A 21,627-nucleotide genomic window follows, 5' to 3' on the forward strand; every position below is an offset into this window, starting at 1 on the left:
TCGAGATAGTCTTGAATGAAAGAAATTCTAAGAAATAATTCCTCTGCTGTACGTACGTGGGCTGCTTTCGGTTAATCTTTCTATCATTCTTTTCTTATTCTTTTACATTTCCATTTTTCAAGTTAAATTTCGTAGGTGCTTGTTTCTTCACTCAAGGTGGGTATTTTCGTCGATAGGTGATAGTTATTGGATTCATCGAGGGTATTCTTGGCTTTAACAGAGAGGCACCACAGGGCCGATACCTTTTGGTTTTGGACATTTCAAGGCCAGTGGCCCAGTGCCAGGGTAATTGGCAGTAAAATACCGGCCTTTAATGTAATTCTGCTAAGCCTTCCCCTCAGCCATGTCCCATATAAGACTTTCTGATTAAGCAGTCAGTTGGGCGCAACTCATCGGCTCATACGCTTGTATAATTTTACTAAGGTAGACGTTAACAAGAATAAGATGCAAAAAGTGCCATATAAAGCCGGCATGCAACTTCGAAGCTTTTTCCAGAAATCCATACGCACCTATCCAACAATTGCGAAGCTGAAATGTCATTTCTCAAAGAAGTTTTTGGTAATGTTAGTTTAGATTTTTGACAAAGTACAATAATGAATGTATATAAACAAAAAATGCATTACGTCAAGGATACATATCCAAGTTCACATCTTCTCTGGCATCAATTATTACATACAATTCAACCAGCAGATAAATGTATGAACGGAATTAATCTTCTTGTGCAGTTTTCTCTTTGCTAATTTCTTTTTCATTTTCCAGGGTGCTTGCTGTGGTGCTGCTGGCTTCCGCAGTAGGCTTAGCTGGGGAAGAATCCAACAGACTCGCAGCTATTGCAGCCTTCAAGTCCTCATCTTCCATCTCCAAAAGCCTATCTGCCTCCTCCGCAGAAAGAAATGGATCAGAATGCTGTTGAGTCAATTTGATTCTCTTTGGGCCCTCTCTTGTGTTGCATGATTTGGTAATCCTCTCCGCATCTTCAGGAGAAAGCCACTGCCCATAACCATTGGAAGAATCAGAGGATGAGATGGGGCACTCTTTCGGGAAGTTTCCCCTCACAATGAAAATACTCCAGCCAAAGCCTTTTAGCGAATCCAGATAGGCTGACAGGTAAAACTTTGAGAGGTGCTCTGGGGCTGCATAAAGACTGTCAAAATTATACCATTCTCCATTCACTTTCCTGATACAGAACCAGTGGTCGTGCAAATGACAGATAAACGCATTTTCTAGCTCAGGGTCAATCTGGGCAGGTTCAGCAATTGGGCAGTTAAGGGGAATGACTTGCAGATCCCACACCTCTAAAGCCTTTTGCAGAACCTGAAAAAAGAAATTTCACCAAAAACTATAAGTAGTACAGTTTTATGAATGTTACCGAGCAATGCCCACCTGTGAATGTAGAAAATGTGCTCATGCAGTTTAATAATCCGAAAGATCTGTAACAACACGCAAAATATTCATATTTCTTGTATCATAATTAACTCTGACAGGCAACATGCCAACACCTCCTGAAAATGAATTTTCCAATTACTAGAGACAGACAGAATCAAACAAGATAGATATTGTTCATTTATGTGTAGGTGTCCTAACATGAATTATTATCCATATGTGGTATATAAATACTACTCATTTATTGCTATTTTCCATCATGATATTGTAAAGTTAAGACAGATGTCATGTTTTATATATACCCCAATGGAAAATGACTGTTCAAAAGAGCCTCCGGCTTGGGCTTGAAGGCCTTTTAGATAGGCTACTAGCATGAAGAACGCATCGTTGCTGCTAGTAACTTGATTACCAATTGCATCAGTATAATTAGTGCAAAATCCAATGCACAGATGCATCTATAAGGAGGCACATCTTATCATCATCTATCAGAAAACAGTTATCTCCTAGAAGACAGAGAGGTGCTGCTTAAGTGATGACCATCAGATACAAGTCAAATCGCATATGGGACATTAACTGCCACTTATCATATTAAATCACTTTCCCATAAGAGATTTTGGAACATTACAGCTGATCCCAAAAATTGAGTAATGGAAATGACAGGTTCAAGTCTCAGTTTCTTCCGTTCTTGCCTTCAGGCAACATTATAAAACAAATACCAGCACATTGGACCAATGTCCATCCCTGCAGTCAGTCATGGATGATTAAACAGTGAATGTAGATATCTACACATAAAACAGGCAATATTACCAGTTTACACAAAGCAGCGTGCACTTAACGCATCTATGCATTCCACAGATTAATGTCACTACAAACACAGTTCAATGTGAATTTTAACAAATTAATGACTCCTGGTATGTTTTGAATTGATATGCTAACATGAACTATCAAAAAGCACCACTACAATATTTTACATGAAAAAGTAAGCAACAAATCTGAAATAGCATTGATAATAAATAAGCTCTCATAGTATGGCTACCAAAAAAGAAACAATTAAATAGTATTTATCACTGAATGTTTAAATGACCTTCACAACAAACTCATCAATTCTCCTTTCCTTAGGCTAGATTGGGCAAAGGCTGAGGAAAAAGATTTAAAGTTTGAAAAATAACTTTTCAAAAATTTTGAGTGAATAAAATTGTAGCTTTTATTTTATTTCAGCACGGTTTACATGATCCTTTTAGAAACTAATGTAGCCACTTTTTTCTTCCTAATCTTCTTAACGTTCCAACAAAAGAAAATGAAAATCAGACAAACTCTTCATTTTGTAGGAGGGAAAGTCTAAGTCCTCTTGAGACCACCAACTTCAGATATTACAGTTCCTATTTGTTGGAAAGACATAATAGGAAAGAAAAGGGAAAAAAAATTTATTTACTTCTTTACATAAAAAGGTAGAGATATGTAGGCAACGACTCCAATGTAAAAGATATAATATTTAACTAACATATAACCATTTCTCTTCTCTATCCTTCTTAAGGATATAACTGAACAGTTAAAAAGTTTTTCTGTAAGGAGAAACTACGATAATATTGAGAAGGCAGAAATGCTCTCGTTTATTGAATTGTTGGTTTAGTTATCTATTGGGTTAGTAGTGCTAAGCAACAACTTGGAATAGTCAAGAAACTTATTGCTAGTGTTTGTAGATTGTGTAGAATGTTTGAAGGCATAATAATCATTGGTCATTCAATTAGAATTATCCAACTTTGACTGTTGACCCTATAGTTTCTCAATTCACATGTTGTGATGTTTTAAGAGTAAGCTTCAGAGGATTTTGAATCTCAAGATAAAGGGATTTTTCATAAACTATCCAAATTTGGTAAAATATTTGGATTGACCTTTCAGGTACGTGACCGCATTTGTTTGTTTTACAAATCTGGCGACTAAAGTAATAGTTCATTTAATTGCTAAGTCTGATAGGAGGATCGTACACGGAAAGTTTTGGGTTAATGATTATAGAACTAATGTTTGCTCATGAATATCACTTACCAAATACTAAAACAATCCTGAATTACTAATTACGAATGCATAGTGTATTTCACACACATACAGTCTTTCTGAAAGTACTAAATCTTTCAATTTTTTTGATCTGGTCACAGTGAGAAAGTGTACTTCTTTTCATTGGAACTTGTTAAACTATAAATATAATTCTGAAAATGTTCTTAAATATACATTTTTTTTTGTTATATTTTAATTTCAAGTTTCAATTCATAAAGAATAGATTATTGCTAATATAAGATTATTAAAAAATTAAAACACATTTAGAGCACCTGGATACTGAAATCGCCGTCGAGAGAGACGTTATGAGACTCCTCGGTGAGGAAATCGCCGGAGGAAGCAGCGGGGACGCGACCTTCGAGCATCACCTGGCGCTCACTACGATCGAGATCCGAAGCCAGCGCCGCCAAATCGAACTCCGAGAAAAACGGACCTTGTAACACCGTGTTCACGCAATGCACCGCGCATAGCTTCGACTCTTGTACCTCGTGGTACAACATCCCTCCGTTGCTCGCCCCTTCCATTAATAAAAAAAACAAACTCTTATGTGCACCAGGTAACAAAACCTAGATTTTTTTTTTTCTATTTGCGATATTATTGTAACAGCGGGTTTCTTAGGAAAGGTTTTTCAGTTTCGAATGTTCGATGGAGAGAAGAGGAAGATGAGGGAAAAGAATTTATAATTTTATTCATTAAATAAATATAAATATATAATCGGTATTTGCTTTGCTTGGCGTGACTTGAAGAAAGTAAGGAGTCATTGAGAACGCGTACTGAGGGTTTCAGACTTGCCAACTTGCAAGCAGTGAAGGAAGCGCTTTTCCTCCATACTGTTTTCCTTTCCGTAAAAATTGGGTGTTTTTTTTTGGAAGGAACGTAATAAAAGTGCCTTTTAAATTAAAAAAATAAATTAGCTATTTTTTTCCCTTATAAAACGCTATCCAATTAAAGTAAAAATTCGACAATATAATTATTTTCAAGTAGGAGAATTATTTCTTTATTATTTTTCTTTTATTATATGTATATTTAACGATCATAAAATTTTAACATATACTTTTTATTATTTTTGTTTTTAAATTTATATTAATGAACTACTTTAACATTAAAAATAACTATTTTACCCCTATATGAATTAAAAAAATATTTTATTCTATAAAATTTTAAAAGATATAAAAATTATAATTATAAGAATACCCCTAAATTCAATAAAACAAATAAATATTAAAATCTAGATGATAATTTTTAAATGAAATTATAATTATAAAAAATAACATCTTGTAATTACGATTTTTTGTAATTATAATTTCATTTAATTTTTGTAATTAAATTAAGTGGAGGGAAATTTACAAAAATTAATATGAAGAGAAAAGCTCCCTATAATTATTGTAAACTTTCCTATAATTAATATTAAGAAGATTTCTTATACAAATTAAATGAAATTATGATTACACAAAATTAACATTATATTTTTTAAATGAAATTATATTTACAATAAATTAACATATTTAATTTAAGATTTATTTATTTTATTAAATTAAGGAATATTTTTAGAATTATAATTTTTATTTTTCAAAATTTTGTAGAACAAAATGATCTTTTAATTCATTTAGGGATAAAATGATCATTTTTTAATGTTAAAATAGTTGATTGATACAAATTTAAAAATAAAAATAATATAAAATATATGTCAAAATTTTATAGTGACTAGGCAAACATATAACAAAAAAAAAAAAAAAGTGAAGCAAAGATAATTTTCCTTTCAGGTATATACTTTAGTAGTAGGAGTTGTTTGGCGTTTTGGCATTTGGCCATTATTATTATTATAAAAAAGATAACGCCTATGATATAATATAGATGCTTTCAGGTTGGAATGAGATAAAAAGATAGCTAACAGTTTCCAGCTCTGCATCACAGAAATTAGAAAAATGCAACATTCTGCATTCAAGTGGTCAAGTATACTAAGAAAAATACTACATTTTTTATGCAAATACAAAATGGGATGATCTTCTCAGTATGGCTCCTTTAGCTTCTGAGCAGGGAAAAATCTCAGAAAAGCAGGTCATAATGGTTTCTACCACTGTACAGAAGCCTCACTACTTTCCTTGGCTTTCCATTTCTTGAGCCTCTTCGAAACTCGGCTCCATACTCTGCAATGGGAATAAAACCAGAGCCCCCTCCACCACCTCTATGCTGCAATGACATAAGAAAACCTATAATTAGACAACCATCAAGATTCAAATGGAATAATTATAAAAAGTAAAGACAAACTAAAATTAGAAAAAGATTATGAAGAATTGATTTTGTTCACTCTGGGGGCGGCAAAGCAATGCATGTTATGAATATAGTCTTATGTTCATAATTCTGAGCATTGAATAGCAATGATAATGGAAGCAAGGGGATCAGCAGCTGAAACAAAGCAAACAGAACTGGACTACTCTTCATTAAACATCGTCCAGAATTCAATGGACCCATAGTCCCATACCCTCTCATAGCCAATATGCAATTGGACTTGTTAAAGTTCAACGAACTTTCTTAGTTTCTATACATACAGCTGATTGGATGCACAGAAGGCAATGTAAGGACAATCACAATCATTGTCCATGGAATTTTTTCAGCAGTTGTAAAACTAGTTCTTGTAGTTTAATCAAGACAGTTCATTAAAAGGAAAGCCGAAAGAAAGTCACTGCACATTGACTAGGTCAAGCTGAAATAAGGCAACTAAATCAGCATTCAAAATTTGACCAGTCCCCATACCTCATGCTCCGGTATGTAAACAACGATTGGCTGACTGCACAATTTCGACAACACCTGAGTTAGAATTCATAATGAGTGGTCAGCATTCGATGTTTCACACAGAAGCATCAATATATCATTGCATGCAAATAAACACATTCATATGCAAACAGAGGAAAAGAGATACAAATACATAGTTCATGGCTACAGATTGCTTGTCGTAAGAAATAAATTAAAACTCCAATGGTAGTTTTCTGCCATTCCATTTGAAAAAATAATACCATAACACCTTCTACACATTTGTAAAAATAACAAAAGATGTTCGATGCATCAACATCGGCCAAAAGAGTTATGCATTTCAATAACCAAAGAAATAGACAGAAGCTTATACAAACATGATGAGATGGATTATTGTGCAGTTGGTTGGAAACGTCAATCTTAATCACCCTAAAAGATAAGGCAGTATAAATCATCTCAGAGCTAGAGCACCAACGCTCCATGACCAAAAGAACGAACACTAGTCGTATCCAAGGCTTTAGCTATCCTCAGGAGGGTTGGTTTTAGTCGCCCAACTGCCACCTCTACAAATTCAATCTTGCAAACTCACAAAATTATATACTTCTATATTTTTCTTGAGCAATTACCAAACCAGATGAAAAGTAATTAAAAAAAAGGGTCATCACCACTGATGAAGGGAAGGAAGGGAAGGGAAAAAGCAAATTTGCATTTAACAGGTGCTAACCAGTAGTTCTGACTCTCCTCCCCAAAAGTCAGATCTTCCAATGCGCTGGCAGTAACTGCAGAAAGACGTAAATTAGTATGTTGAACAGATTGAAGAATGACTAGAGGCTAAAGTATACTCCCGAATACAAAGAAATAAAAGAACTTTCAAGATATGTTATAAGATCAAAGACCTACCGTTTTAAGGACTCATCAATAGTAATTGCGATTAATGCTTCTTCATACTGCCGGCGTTCACTACCACTGTCACATATAACCTCCTTTACAGCCATTCGCAAATCATCTGCATTTGTAAAAAACAATGGAAAAGCTATGTACCCAGAACTCAGGGCTGATCAGAACCATTTCTTAGATTTTTTTTTTTTTAAAAAGAGTAGACATAATTATTCGAACAGCTCAAGTTTCTCATTGAATTAAAACAGATTAAAAACTAATCCAAGCAGAAGTCTCCATTCTACGCAAGCCATGCATAAAAGAAAAAGATTGCTAAATTGCCAAAGTTCTTCCTTTCAAGACAACCATTGAATGATATCACCCAAAAAAAAAAAAAAGAGAGAGAGAACCATTGAATTGAAAACAGAAAAAAAATCTTCATCAATCCCACTCAATTACACAATTTACAAATGAAACATTCCCTAGTTGCCAAATGATGCGCACGCACTAAACACAAAGAATGAAAAATCCATTGAAATGTCATATAAAATGATCAGGTAGGATCATATTAAATAATTATTGATTGACATTCACATCGGAGGAAATAAATAAAAATATCCAAACATACCCGCATCCTCTCTCTCATCCCGTGAGTTAAGAGTGATACCCTTGTTTAAAGCCATCCCTTTGACCTAATTCATCAATTAGGGTTCAGTTCAGAAGGCAACAAAAAATATATCCTTGAGGCAAGGTTTAAGTTCAATTTTTACAAATTACTAAATAACAAACAAAATGTAATTGAAAAAAATAAAAATCAACACAGTAGCTTTGCTCAAATCAATCAGACGAACCATAAATGGAATTTTTATTTACCACCAAAAAGTTTAAAGCAAAAGAGATACCAGTGCTCTAAATAGACAGCGTCCATCCCCAGTAACTCTCTGAACTGAATAACGCTCAACCTTTTTCATCGCTGGCGAGCCACCACCTCTAAAAACCAAAATTTATGGAATATATCATAGATTAAAATTAAGAAAAAGTCTAATTTTCAGAACTAAATTGTAGAACTTTACATACAATCACTTATGACTTTTTTTTTAGTATATCAAATACAACTTAATTTTGAAAATTAGCCAAAACAATTCCAGTAGCATTAAACGAAACCGCTAAATTGCAACAAATGTGGACAAGTTCAAAGTTTATGAGTCATTAGGATTTTTTTTTTCCTTTTAACGAGGAAAAATATAACTCACAGTGGAGGTCCAATTCTTGCGAAGAATAAATTATTGCTGTCTCTGTGGAACGCCGTGGGAAATGTTTGGGAATTTGGATTTGAAATTGAAGCAACAGGCGAAGAGACGAGTTCGAATTTTGCAACTCCAAGTCTCAATTGCTCAAGAATCCCCTCTGCATTAATCATTTGTGTAAAAAAATAGCTACGAAAATAAAAGAAAAAAAAAATTAAAGCTTAGGAAGTGAAGTACCAGTTGGATTGTCCGCCATGGAGAAATGCGGGGTGAGGCAGACAGTGAAGTGGAACACTGACAAAGGCAGCCGCCAATAAGACACGCTTACGCAAGTAAAGTGCACCTGTACGGCGTCGTTTAAGCCGAAGCCACACAAGGCAATGAAAAAATATTAGGGTAATTTTTACTTTCCCCCTGAACTTTGTGCATTTTGCACTTAGATGGCCAAGATCAATTTATTAATAGACCTTTTACCATCAGTTAATTTTGTGACTAACTGTTAGTTAAATTTAAAAAGATTGAAATACCTCCAGTTGGATTTTCAAGAACTTTCACATCTCATACATTTGACGCGTAAATTATAACAACCATAATATTACCAGTACACCACTTAAATTTGTGTTATTTATAATTGTATTCAACAAATAAAATGATAATTCTAATCCTAATCATAAGTTACATTAACCAAAATACTCATTTAAAAAGGTCAAAAATTTAAGTCAAGTTAAAAGAAATACTCACCTTTGCAATTTGACCGTTGGATCCTAATGGTCACATTGCCACAAATTTGCCTAGTTAAAGACTTAAATACAGAGCCTTCTTTACAAGCATCCCTACCTCCTCTCAACACTTTGCAAACTCAACTACATTTCTGTCAATCTTTCAATCTCAACAACATGGATTCAGAGGGCTCAAGTGCAGCAACCAACAAGAAGAATAGATATAATAAAGGTAGTGTGAAATGGAGGAGTCAAGTTAATGGAAATCAATGTTAAAGAAAAAGCTAAAATTTAGTAAATAGAAAATGCAAAGTGTAGGTGACTGGTAGTAACACAAAATACAACATATTATCTATTAGATGCCAACAAATTTAGTACATAACAGAACTATACAGATTCAACAACATCAAACTAACTTAAAGAGACTAATCATTCTATATGAAAACATTTCAAGTTGTCGAAATAACATTTTATCAATTATCTAATTTAAGACAATTGAGGCATATCTTACATTATGCAATTAAAAACAATGATCATTAAGTGTTTTAAACTTCAGTTTTTCAGCTCTATATAACTGTCATTAAGACAAAAAAAAATTGTTTATACTTTCATACATATTTCAGGCCTATTAAAACTCACTTGAAAAAGTACATCATGAATATTACATGGCATAAATCAAATGCATAATCTACCATAACATAAACTGAAACCATATGCTTGCAAAATACCCAAAATGGCACATATTTTATGTTGGAAAAATTTTTCTCGATTTTATACTTCACAGTTCCATACATATTATCAAAGTTGTGTCAATGAACAAAGAATAAAGCTCCCACTTGACATTTACAAACAACTCACAGTACTATCAATACACTCTAAATGGAGCCCAAAAAAAAAAAAAATTTGTTCAAAACTAACCTATTATTAGTTTCAACATAGCGATTCGAGTCTTTTGGGTATCAGTGAAATTCAAAGCGGTACATGATGCAGGTTTGGTGTTTCTTCTTCACTTCACACATGTAATAGATACTGTTTTGCTATAAATGAAGAATTTTTTGGCCTTCTAAACAGAGCTCTCATATGAGCTTCATGAAAGAGAAATGCTTAATTTGAGAGAAAAGAGAGAAAGATCTAAGCTTTGAATTTTTTTACAATTTTTTATTTTTATGAATGTTCACAAGACATGATTTTTTTCATAATGATTTGACAATTCACTATGCTCATGTCAATCAAAATGTGCAAAAGTTATGCTTGTCAAATTAGATTACCAAATTGCCCATAACTAACCATAGGAGAACTACTATTTGTATTCTGTAGGGGGTCTTTACTAGTAATAGGATCTTGGCGATCTAAGTGCAAAAGGCCCAAAGCTCAGGGGAGGAAAGTAAAAATTACCCAAAAATATAATTAGTGTTGGGGCTTTTTAGGTAACGTCTTTCACTTAATGTTTTAACATTTTTCGCTTAATGTTTTTGTTTTCCAATAGCAAAAGGAAAAGGAAATACGTTGGCAACTACCTTTGTAATAGTAAATTGAAATATGGTCGTTTTGAATAATTTGTCAAGAAGAAGGGTCCTTTTATAATGTCGTAATTTTTTTACGGCATCAATAGTGTGAGAAATATATACCGTTAGATCTAATCAACGGTACATATTATTTTTATTAATGAAATTTTTTAATTATTTTAAAATCATGTTAACCGGTTAACAAACCTATTAAATAGGTAATTTTAAATTAAAAATTAAAAAGAAATAGAGATATAGTAAAATAAAATTTCTCTCTTTATCTCTCACGTTTATGTATTTACAATTGGATTCTTTAAGACTATCTATGTTTCATAATAATTAGATGAAAGAGATTTGATAAGTTGTTCTTAACAAATATTGCGATAAGTTGTTCTTGAATTGATTTTATCGTTTTGGTCGTATTTTCAAACTAGTTTTTTTTTTAATAATGTAATAGTTGTATTTTGATTGTATTGTCAGTTTATTGCCTTGAGTATTTGCAGTCATGGTCTAAAGTTTGTCCTACGCTGCCTAAAATCATTCTTTAATGTGCCTAAAGGCACTAGGCGGCTTAAAGGCTCATGTGGTTCACAGAGATTGTTGGCCATGCAGAAGAAAGTCAAAGGGGAGAGCAACCATGAGGGGAGGTGCACTTAAGGTAAGGTACCGAATCTTACTGAGGTGTGAGGTTTTGCAAACTCTTCCATGATGTTAATATAACTTAATATTAACAAAAATTTATTGTACACGTTATTTTATCAATTATACTTATTGTAACATTATTTTTGTATCATATGATATTTATTTATTCTTTTTATCCTATTACTATATTTATATTTATTTAGATTGTTTTAGTCAAAAGGTATAATAGTCATTTATGAAATTAAGAGGGTCTATGTGATCATTTATGAAACTAAAGGGATATGTATGATTATTTAAGCAAACCTTAGAGGTGTGGGATGTTTTTTCCTAAATTTAATATTAATTTAAAATAAAAAAATTAATATTTACCTACAATCGGTGAGTTACCTGCAATTTTTTAATTAATTATCTAATTATCCATTATATTAAATGAATGATTCGGATAAAAACTCTTATATCTAAGGGTTCATACTGGTTCCACTATCAATGTTGTAAAAATAGATACAGCGTCATAGAGAAATCTGAAGAACAATTGAAATAAGTTGAAGAAAAGTATGTCATATGTGTGTCAATTGTCTGTCTTGTCTGTGAGTCACATACTATTTTATTTATTTTTCTTACTTATTTTATTAAATCTTATTCCTCTTTATGTGCTCACTATAAAACATTTCATTTGTTGGGGGTTGGGCCGATGATATATAGGTACCCAATCTATAAAACTCAAGTAATTTTCCTTTGCAACTCAACAATTCTTTTACTATCGTTGGATTTCAGTCCTTTTGCCTAACACGTCTTAATTGTTCAATTACCACATTTTACCTATTAGAATATAACTTTAATATCGTTTGTGAAATATAAGTGTGCAACCCAAGAGGGGGGGGTGAATTGAAATTTTAAAAATTATCCTAGCAAATCCACACAACAAGCAATCCAATGTCTTAATGAAAATGAAAGCAATAAGTTCAATAAAAGCACAATAACTAATGAGTAAGGGAGAAGAGAAACAAACACACGAATTTTTACGTGGTTCGGCAAACCCCGCCTACGTCCACGCCTCCAAGCAATCCAAGTTTGAAGATTTCATTATCCAAGCCTTTCCAAGGCTTCAACATTTTACAATTGACTTCAAGGTGTCAATGAACCTTTACAACAAAGAGATTATCTCCCAATCTCTTCACTCAAGTGTCTCACACACTCAAACTCTTACAATTAAGATGAAGAAATGAAAGTTACAATGAAACTCACTCAATGAGTAGATATTCAAAAATGAAGAACAAGAAATGATTCAATGTTTTGTGTTTTGCAAGTTGAAGGCTCAAGATATCTCGTGTGTTTTTTGTTTTTGCTTGTTGGAGAGCTTGAAAATGAGTTGGATTTGAGTTCTTATAATTTGAGCTCAAAAACTAGCCGTTATGCACATTTTGGTCGTAACCGGATTACCGGTTATGGACATCCGAATAGCCGCTTAATGTTACCGTTACAACCACAATTTTGAATTTCTGAACATCCGGTGTGCTGCTTTGTCAAATCCGGATAGCCGCTTATGCTCAGAAGCTTACTGCCCAACAACTAGATTACCGTTTGTCAGGATCCGGTTAGCCGCTTGCTACAGTAACTGCTACAGTGAAATATTTTCTAATTTTACAGTTTGACCTCAAAATTTTATAAAATTGTATTATGGCCCAAAACGTTATGAAACTTTACAAAAAGGTCCAATTTCAGAATTTCTAAATATTACTTTGTCAATCTTAAAGCTTTCTGAAATTATGATTTCACCCAAACTATGTGAAATTATAGAATGACCCAAAAATATTTAAATAGTTTCAAATAGATCCAAATCCGAAATTTAAAACAATATCAAAGGTTTTAAAATACATTCATTTTATTCCAAAACACTTTGATTCCATAACATCATTTTCTTATTATAAAAGCGCAATTCATAAATCTTTGTTTAATCAATACATGTGGTTTGTTATCATCAAAATCAATATTTATAGCCATATAGGCTAATAGTTTGTTCATCGTACTTCTGAATTATTTCATTACCACATTCTGTCTACTAGAGTTTTGGCTCTAATACGACTTGTTTGTTTCACTACCACATCTCAACTAGAGTTGTTTCATTACCATATTCTTGCTACTAAAGTTTAGCTCTAATACCACTTGTTCGTTCCACTTTGTCACCTTGCTCGTTCTACTAAGTTGCTTAATTACCACATTCTTGTTTGCTCATTCCACTACCACATCTCGACTATTAGAATCTTTGGCTCTGATACCATTTGTTCGTTCCACTTAGTTACCTTGATCATTCCACTAAGTTGTTCCATTACTATATTCCGACTTGTTCATTCAACCACTACATCTCAGCTACTAGAATCTGATACCACTTATTTAGAGTGCATTTCGGCTTGCTCATTCCACCACCACATCTCGGCTACTAGAATTTTTGGCTTTGATATCGCTTGTTCGTTCTACTTAGTTACCTTGCTCATTCCACTAAGTTGTTCTATTACCACCTTTCCGCTTGCTTATTCCACCAGTACATCTTGACCACTAGAATATGATACTACTTATTTAGGATGTTGGGCCAAGAATTTCTAAGTATCCAATCTAAAAAACTAGTATATTGGTTGGAAGAACTATCCTACTTATAAACTCAATTAACTCTCCTTTATTAGTTAATTTAGGACACAACTCAACATTAATGAATATTTTATAATATGTATATTTGATTTTTAGTTATCAATTCTTTATATATCAATATATAGTGATTAAATTAATAATCATAAATTTATGTTACTTGTGTGGCGTAATTTATTTGTGTCATGCATAATGCGGGGTGTGTATACATATTTATATATTATATTTTTAAAGTGATGGTCATTCATATAGACATATGCAAATAATTAGGCATGCGTGGATGCTAAAAGAATTTGCACTTTATTCTTTTAAAGTATTTTTGGGATTCTAAATTAGAATTGCCCACATTTATTAATGCAAACAATAGATAGTTATAGTTTAAATTATACCTGTTCATTTTCATTTAATTTTAATAATAATAGAAAAATTTAGATACAAGCAATATCTGTATTTTTTTTGGGAAATTATCATTTTACTACCAAAGTTATTCTGACATTTCATATCAGTACCATAATTTACCGAAAAGTGCATTTTACTACAAAACGTTTGCGCCATTATCAATTCACTACCATTCCGTTAAGAGAAAGTTAATGTTTAATGGAAATTGAGTTAAAAGTCGATTTTAACCCCAAGAGTTTGGTAGTAAAATGATAATTCCCCTAAAAACTTGATAGTAAAATAATAATTTATCTATCAAATTAACAGACAATTTTACTCTTACAGCTGGAAATGTCTTTGATACCCTTATGACATCAGCAAATTTTTAACGTTCTTAACGAAATGGTAGTGAATTGATAGCAACGCAAATGTTTAGTAGTAAAATACACTTTTCGACAAACCATGGTACTAACATGAAATGTAAGAATAACTTTAGTAGTAAAATGATAATATCCTTTTTTTTTGGGAAGCAACAATATTTAATTAAATGATGAATAATTGAAAAATGTGTTTCAACAATATTTATGTTGAATGCTGAATAATTGAAAATTATGTTTCATAACAAAAATCCACCAAACATATTTTCATTGTTCTCAAAAAACAAATAAACACATTTTTATTATTCTTATTTTCATATATTACTTCAAAAACAAACTACCATATGTGTTGCCTTTTTTTTAATAAGAAAGTAAAGCTTTCCATTGAACAAACTTTGAGAATAACAATCTAATTCGAACTAGAAAAATTTCCGGCAATAAAATAGGGTTTTCAAATTATAAAACTACTTTAGTTAGAGAATGGGGTATAGCATTGCCAGAATTTCTTGTTTAAGATATTTCAATTTTGCTACCTTTCATATTTTAAAGTGAGATCCACTATTTTTAGGGTGTGTTTTCTTACTGAAGTGAGAGGGAGGAGTGTAAAGTCCTCCCACTCCAGTGTTTACATGCTTATTTAAGAGTGGGAGTGGAAATCTCACTCTCATCGGGGGAGGTGGGAGTGGGAATCTACTCCCATCTATTCTTTTTTTATGCTTCTTTTTAAATATAATAGAATTATATTTATTAAAATAAGATATTAAATATAATATAGTTATATTTATTTAAATAAAATAATGTTAAATTTATTGAAAAATAATAATATCATATTTATTTGAATAATATATTATGCTATTTAAAAATATAACATTTATTTATTTATATTATTTATCTACATTATTTATTTATTTATTAAAAATAATAATTTACATTGATTCTACATTAAAATTACTTAAAAATAATATTATATTTACATGGAATTAATAATATTACTATATAATATCTTTATTTGAAAATATGATATTATTATTATTATATTTATTTAATTTTAATGTTTTATATTTATTTAATTTTAATAACTAATAATGATAAATAGTTTATTGTAAGAAATATTAATTTTCTACTATATTATGAATAATAATGTTTCATTTGTGTTGCTCTTGTCAATAATTTTTAGTTTACATAATTAAAATTAATAAAAAATTTGTGATTTACATAATTTAGAATATTAATAATCATTATTAACTTAAATGAATATAAATAATAACGAAATAAATAGTTTATTTTAGAAATACATTTTTTTGTTCACGTTGTAATTAAGAACTATAATTCTTTATATAAAGATAAAATTGTAATGTGAGGCAATCTATATCTATATATATATATAAAGCTAGGACTTGAGGAGGTGATGTGGCATCACCATTTTGCTTCTTTGTATATTCTCTATTATCTAATAAATAGAGATTTTTTTTTTAGGTTTGGCTTTTCATCTTCTCATAATTAATTTGATTGTATTTAACTCATTTAATAAATAGTAACTTTATTAATATATATCATTCCTCATCTTTTTATATTTTCTATTATCTAAAATATCTAAAATATTGGTGGATATTCTTTGTACTTTTTTTTTCTCTTTCTATTTAAATTCAACAATCATTAATAATAAATTAATTATAAGTCTTTTGAAACATTTATTTATTTTATTATGCTAAGCAATTAAAACTTTTAGTGGGCTTAAAATACATGAAATTAATTAACATAGGAAGAGAGGTTCTTTTCATTTTATAAAAGTTTAGAAACTTGAGGAGGGTGATGTGACATCACAATTTTCTCATCTTTTGTATATTCTCTATTATCTAATAAATAGAGAAATTTTCTTTTAGATTTGGCATTTCATCTTCTCATATTTAATTTGATTGTTATTACACAATAACAATTATGTAAAGATTTTAATGAAACATATTCTTTGTAATGAACATCCAAGGGGGAGTGTCATGAATTTATTAAAATAAATGTAGATGTTCATAACATATATCTCTTAGTCTCCCCACTATCTCCCATTAGCAACCTTTAGCTTCTCTATAACTCCACTATCTCACAAGGAATTATGATCCATAATTTTTCATTAATTCAATGGAGTGATTAATTTTTCATCTTCTCATCTTTTTATATTTTCTATTATCTAAAATATCTAAAATATTGGTGGATATTCTTTGTACTTTTTTTCTCTTTCTATTTAAATTCAACAATATGTAATCATTAATAATAATTAATTATAAGTCTTTTGAAATATTTATTTATTTTATTATGCTAGCAATTAAACTTTAGTGGCTTAAAATACATGAATTAATTAACATAGGAAGAGAGGTTCTTTCATTTTCCCTCAACAATGCCACTAAGGCCTAATTTTAATGCCATAATCTCATATTTAATTATGCAACCTTTTGTTGATTGTCTTTTGGCTTCTTCAAAATTTATTATGCTATCAATTAAACTTTAGTGCCTTAAAATACATGATCCAAAATATCTAAAATATTAGTGGATATTCTTTGTACATATTTCTTCCTCTTTCTATTTAAATCCAACAATATGTACCCATTAATAATAATTAATTATAAGTCTTTTGAAATATTCATTTATTTTATTATGCTAGCAATTAAACTTTAGTGGCTTAAAATACATGAATCTATATATCTATATAAAGTTGAGACTACAAGAGGTGATGTGGTATCACAATTTCTCATCATTTCATATTCTTTATTATCTAATAAATTGGTTGAAATTAAAAAACTAATTACATTACAAAATATTAAAATAGAAAATAATGATTAGATTATAAATGATTACATTTTTTCCTCTTTCTATTTAAATTCAATAATATGTAATCATTAATAATATACAATTATAAGTTTTGAAACATTCATTTATTTTATTATGCAAACAATTAAATTTTAGTGGCTTAAAATACATCAATTAATTAATATAAGAAGGAAGGTTCCTTCATCTTCCCTCAACAATGCCATTGAGCATAATTTTAATATCATAATCTCATATTTAATTATTCAATATTTTGTTTAGTACCTTTTGGCTTCTTCAAACTCCATAAACATTAAATATTTAAGATTTGTGGCATCATTATTTCTCATCTTTTTTATTCTCTATTATCTAATATATTGGTTGAGATTAAAAAATAATTACATTACAAAATATTATATATATATATATATATATAAAGTTGGGACTAGAGGAGGTGATATGACATCACTATTTCTCATCTTCTTATATTCTCTATTATCTAATAAATTGGTTGATATTAAAAAATAATTACATTACAAAATATTAAAAATAAAAAATAATTATTAGATTATAAAAGATTACATGTCTCTTCCTCTTTCTATTTAAATTCAATAATATGTAACCATTAATAATAATTAATTATAAATCTTGAAACATTTATCTATTTTATTATGCCAATAATTAAACTTTAGTGGTTTAAATATATCAATTAATTAATATAGGAATGAATGTTCCTTCATCTTCCCTCAACAATACCATTAGGGTCTAATTTTAATGCTACCTATAATCTCATATTTAATTATGCAACTTTTTGTTTAATGCCTTTTGACTTCTTCAAACTCAATAAATATTAAGTAGTTAAGATTTGTGGCATTATTATTTCTCATCTTTTTATATTCTCTATTATCTAATATATTGGTTGAGATTAAAAAATAATTACATTACAAAATATTAAAAATAGAAAATAATTAATAGATTACAAAAGATTACATGTCTCTTCCTCTTTCTATTTAAATTCAACAATATGTAACCATTAATAATAAATTAATTATAAGTTTTGAAACATTCATTTATTTTATTAAGCCAACAACTAAACTTTAGTGGTTTAAAATACATCAACTAATTAATATAGGAAGAAAGGTTCATTCATCTTCCCTCACCAATGCCATTAGAACCTAATTTTAATGTCATAATCCCATATTTAATTATGCAACCTTTTATTTAGTGTCTTTTGGCTTCTTCAAACTATATAAATATTAAACATTTAAGATTTGTTATGTTTGGATTTTTTTATTATTTAAGGAACATCCTCTTTAAAAATGTTATTGTGTTTTTATTTTTTGACTTATTTAAATTTTTAGTATTGTGTGCTTCATGGAGTACTCTTTTCTTCGTGAGTTAAATAATGATAAAGATAGTTGAATGATAAGGGTTAGGCTTTGTAAGATGTGGGAGTCTGTTAATACCAAGAAAAATAGAGAGTTGGTTAGTGTGAACATAATTTTTATTGATGAAAATGTTGTGTACACTTAACTATACACATTAATATATTTTTTTAATGTTAACAAAAAATAATTAACTTTCATAAATAACATTAGTTTTATAAGGCTGTGTCATCTTTAAAAAAAATAATTAATATTTTTTATTAATTTCATCAAGTGCAAAGTAATAAAAAAGAAAATACTAAATTTTTTTTTTAAAACCGCACGAAGTGTCATAATTCAAGGCAAAGTAAGTACATAAATTGAATTTTAATTCTCATTCCACACTTACATTCCAATGTAAGTAAATAATCTACTCCTATTTCTACCCCCACACCCTTAATTCTAAGATTTCACTGCTCAAATTTCTATTGTGTCTGATTCAATTACCATTGGCACACATTCTGCTTGTTGAGCACGTTAAATATCAAACAACACAGCTTTAAGCCTTAACCTCCATACGCGCCACAATACCTCACGCAGGTTTTTTCGTCATTTTGTTTTCTGACACAATTTGAGTTTCAGGTGCAAGCGTCGCCATTTCATCAAACCGCCGGCACGTGATTTTATGTTTGTTACTTGTGCGTCGTTGAGTTTTCGTAGTATTTATTCTGATCTACCTTAGCCGACCAAAAAAAAGAGATACGTGTAGTTAGGAATTGACTCTTTTGTGAGCCAATAAAAACAATCGGCAAGCCACCAAACTTAACCTAACCCCATCTTTTTCTAATTAAAGCCCTCATCACGAAACTCTCCTAATAATTTGGAGATTGGGGGTGAAAATTTAGTAATCACGGTCCATTTCATGTGCACCAGTTCGAAAAGTACTCGATAAAAAAAAAAAAAACTGTTTAATAATCAGCAACATTTATAACATATTATATAATTCATGCATAAAGAACAACTCGGGTGAAAGATTCATTCAGCGAATGCAAGAATATTGATTCCACCGAACCTCCTGCTAACAAGAGAATTTGATCACACGGTGTAAAATTGCACCTGCAAATTTGATTAATCAAATCAATTATATTTGACAAATTGAAAATATTGATTAATTAAACCTATTTTTATATGCCCCAAGAGAACATTGTGGCATGGAGTCGAGCCCTATTGGAGGGATCATCGAACCAATCGAGACAATCACACGTGCCAAATCCCAACTTGCACACGTGCCAGCTAATCAGGGTTTAACAGAGAAGCCACGTACTTTCAACGGCCAAACCGAAAAATGCTGGCTCATTATAAAGCAAACGGGGACGGAGGGTCCCCCAACATCACATAAGAAGTATCGACGACACACAAAAACGCAGCGCATAAAACACACGCACTTTCGATTTTCGAGCACTCGCTCTCTCTCTCTCTCTCTCGCCCCTTATTTATTTAATTTTAATTTTCTTTTTATTTGACGATCTCTACGATGCTTTGATCCTCTATCCCGTTTGCTTAATAATACTCGTCTTCTACACTGTCGCCTTCCTCTCTTCATAAAAATTTTACGCCTCCGCGCTCTCTCTCTCTCTCTCTCTCTCTCTCTCGCTCTCTCTCGCTCTCTCGCTGTCTGAAGATCTCAAATTCTCTGTCACTTTTCTGGTAATTTCCTCGTAATTTGAGTTCATTTTTTTTTTTTATGTCTAAACTTTTGCTCTATCTTGTTTGTTTATCGAGAAAATTGGTGCGGAAGCAATAATAATATTCTGAATTTGAATTTCTGCTAAATGTCGTGTTGGATTGTAACGGAAATGTGATTACTGAGCTCAACCAAGTTGACTACATCATTTACACTTTTTCTTTAACTGGAAAAATTATTTATTTTTCGCAGATTTGATTTCTTGGAGCTTAATTCAAAAATTGAGCTCTTGCTGAAAGGAATTGAATAGTAGATTTGGAGAATGGCTACGATTTCACATTCTTCGCTTGCATTTACCGGAGCTTCAGCTTCGGATCTTTTTCGGAGCTCCAAAAGCGATGTGAATGGTATGCCTCTGAAAGCCCTAGGGAGGGCCAGATTTGGGAGTAAGAGCAGGGGATTCGCTGTGAGTGCAAAGCTTAGGAAAGTGAAGAAGCACGACTATCCTTGGCCCAAGGACCCCAAGGATGTTGATCCTAATGTGAAAGGCGGAGTACTTACTCATCTTTCACATTTCAAGCCGTTGAAGGAGAAGCCGAAGCCTGTAACTTTGGATTTTGAGAAGCCGCTTGTTGGTCTCTCAAAGAAGATCATGGATGTAATTGCTTTTTTGGTGTTGGTGTTGATGTTAATCGTTGGTTTCACTGAGATTGTTTGGTTTGATTTTATAATTTTGTTGAGTGCAGGTGCGGAAGATGGCAAGTGATACTGGTTTGGACTTCAGTGATCAGATTGTATCATTGGAAAATAAGTATCAACAGGTCAGCTTTTTGCATTAGCTTTTCATTTGTTGTTCATGGATTGTTGGTGAAATTCAAGTTCTGGGGATATCAGTTAGTTAAAATAGTCTGGACATAATTAGTGAATGATAAAACACGCCTAGAACTGAGGATAAGGGTTTAAGTGGTTTAGATAGACATGCTCGGGTAGACTTTCCACCACAAACATACATCTTAAGCTTTTAGGTTGGGCGGTGCTCCATTTATATGGAGTTTGGGAAACTGCCTCGCATGTTAGTCGCCACAGCCAAACTATTTGTTTTTCCTCGCCTAAGAGTTTCTGCCATAAGCCTTGATATGTGAAGTCTATAATGGTGGTAACCTGACGCATGGGACCTATGTTTTTTCTTCCTTTGTTGCTTGTCTAGCTAAGT

General features: G+C 31.1%; 3 protein-coding genes across 5 annotated transcripts in view; 1 reads left to right on the forward strand and 2 right to left on the reverse strand.

Moving 5' to 3' along the window:
* Positions 1-519: 519 nt before the first annotated feature.
* LOC18038522 (ataxin-3 homolog) lies at positions 520-4,295 on the reverse strand. The gene is made up of 2 exons (XM_006429213.2): positions 3,708-4,295; positions 520-1,314 (listed from the first exon to the last, which is right to left on the reverse strand). Exons 1-2 carry the CDS (start codon positions 3,957-3,959, stop codon positions 709-711), a joined length of 858 nt encoding a protein of 285 aa, XP_006429276.1. The 5' UTR covers positions 3,960-4,295; the 3' UTR covers positions 520-708.
* A 980-nt stretch (positions 4,296-5,275) lies between these two features.
* On the reverse strand, positions 5,276-8,606 carry LOC18038523 (OTU domain-containing protein At3g57810). 2 transcript variants are annotated; one of them, XM_006429215.2, is made up of 8 exons: positions 8,547-8,606; positions 8,316-8,469; positions 7,965-8,052; positions 7,691-7,754; positions 7,087-7,192; positions 6,911-6,965; positions 6,190-6,243; positions 5,276-5,625 (listed from the first exon to the last, which is right to left on the reverse strand). In XM_006429215.2, the coding sequence occupies exons 1-8, from the start codon at positions 8,563-8,565 to the stop codon at positions 5,482-5,484; spliced, it is 684 nt and encodes a 227-aa protein (XP_006429278.1). In that variant the 5' UTR covers positions 8,566-8,606; the 3' UTR covers positions 5,276-5,481. The 2 variants fall into 2 exon arrangements, with proteins under 2 accessions (XP_006429278.1, XP_006429279.1); XM_006429216.2 differs by having other exon boundaries at positions 7,087-7,219.
* Positions 8,607-20,144: 11,538 nt separating this feature from the next.
* LOC18038719 (acetyl-coenzyme A carboxylase carboxyl transferase subunit alpha, chloroplastic) overlaps positions 20,145-21,627 on the forward strand; it is a 5,846-nt gene continuing 4,363 nt past the window's right edge. For both annotated transcript variants that reach the window (XM_006429218.2, XM_024181829.1), the window contains exons 1-3: positions 20,145-20,437; positions 20,667-21,072; positions 21,161-21,235. In XM_006429218.2, the coding sequence (XP_006429281.2) occupies positions 20,737-21,072; positions 21,161-21,235 (411 nt within the window). In that variant the 5' untranslated portion in view covers positions 20,145-20,437; positions 20,667-20,736. The remainder of the gene's footprint in view (positions 20,438-20,666; positions 21,073-21,160; positions 21,236-21,627) is intronic.

This window comes from Citrus clementina, unplaced genomic scaffold (genome assembly GCF_000493195.1).
Source record: "Citrus clementina cultivar Clemenules unplaced genomic scaffold, Citrus_clementina_v1.0 scaffold_6, whole genome shotgun sequence".
In the NCBI taxonomy this organism is placed as follows: Eukaryota; Viridiplantae; Streptophyta; class Magnoliopsida; order Sapindales; family Rutaceae; genus Citrus; species Citrus x clementina.

Excerpts from the sequence above, each read along its gene's own strand:
- LOC18038522 (XM_006429213.2), bottom strand. The coding sequence starts at position 3,959 with ATGGAAGGGGCGAGCAACGGAGGGATGTTGTACCACGAGGTACAAGAG. Across the intron at positions 1,315-3,707 it reads ACGGCGATTTCAGTATCCAG|GTTCTGCAAAAGGCTTTAGA; the intron begins GTGCTCTAAATG and ends TTCTTTTTTCAG.
- LOC18038523 (XM_006429216.2), bottom strand. Across the intron at positions 6,966-7,086 it reads ATTGATGAGTCCTTAAAACG|TTACTGCCAGCGCATTGGAA; the intron begins GTAGGTCTTTGA and ends GTCTTTCTGCAG. Across the intron at positions 5,626-6,189 it reads TTTACATACCGGAGCATGAG|CATAGAGGTGGTGGAGGGGG; the intron begins GTATGGGGACTG and ends ATGTCATTGCAG.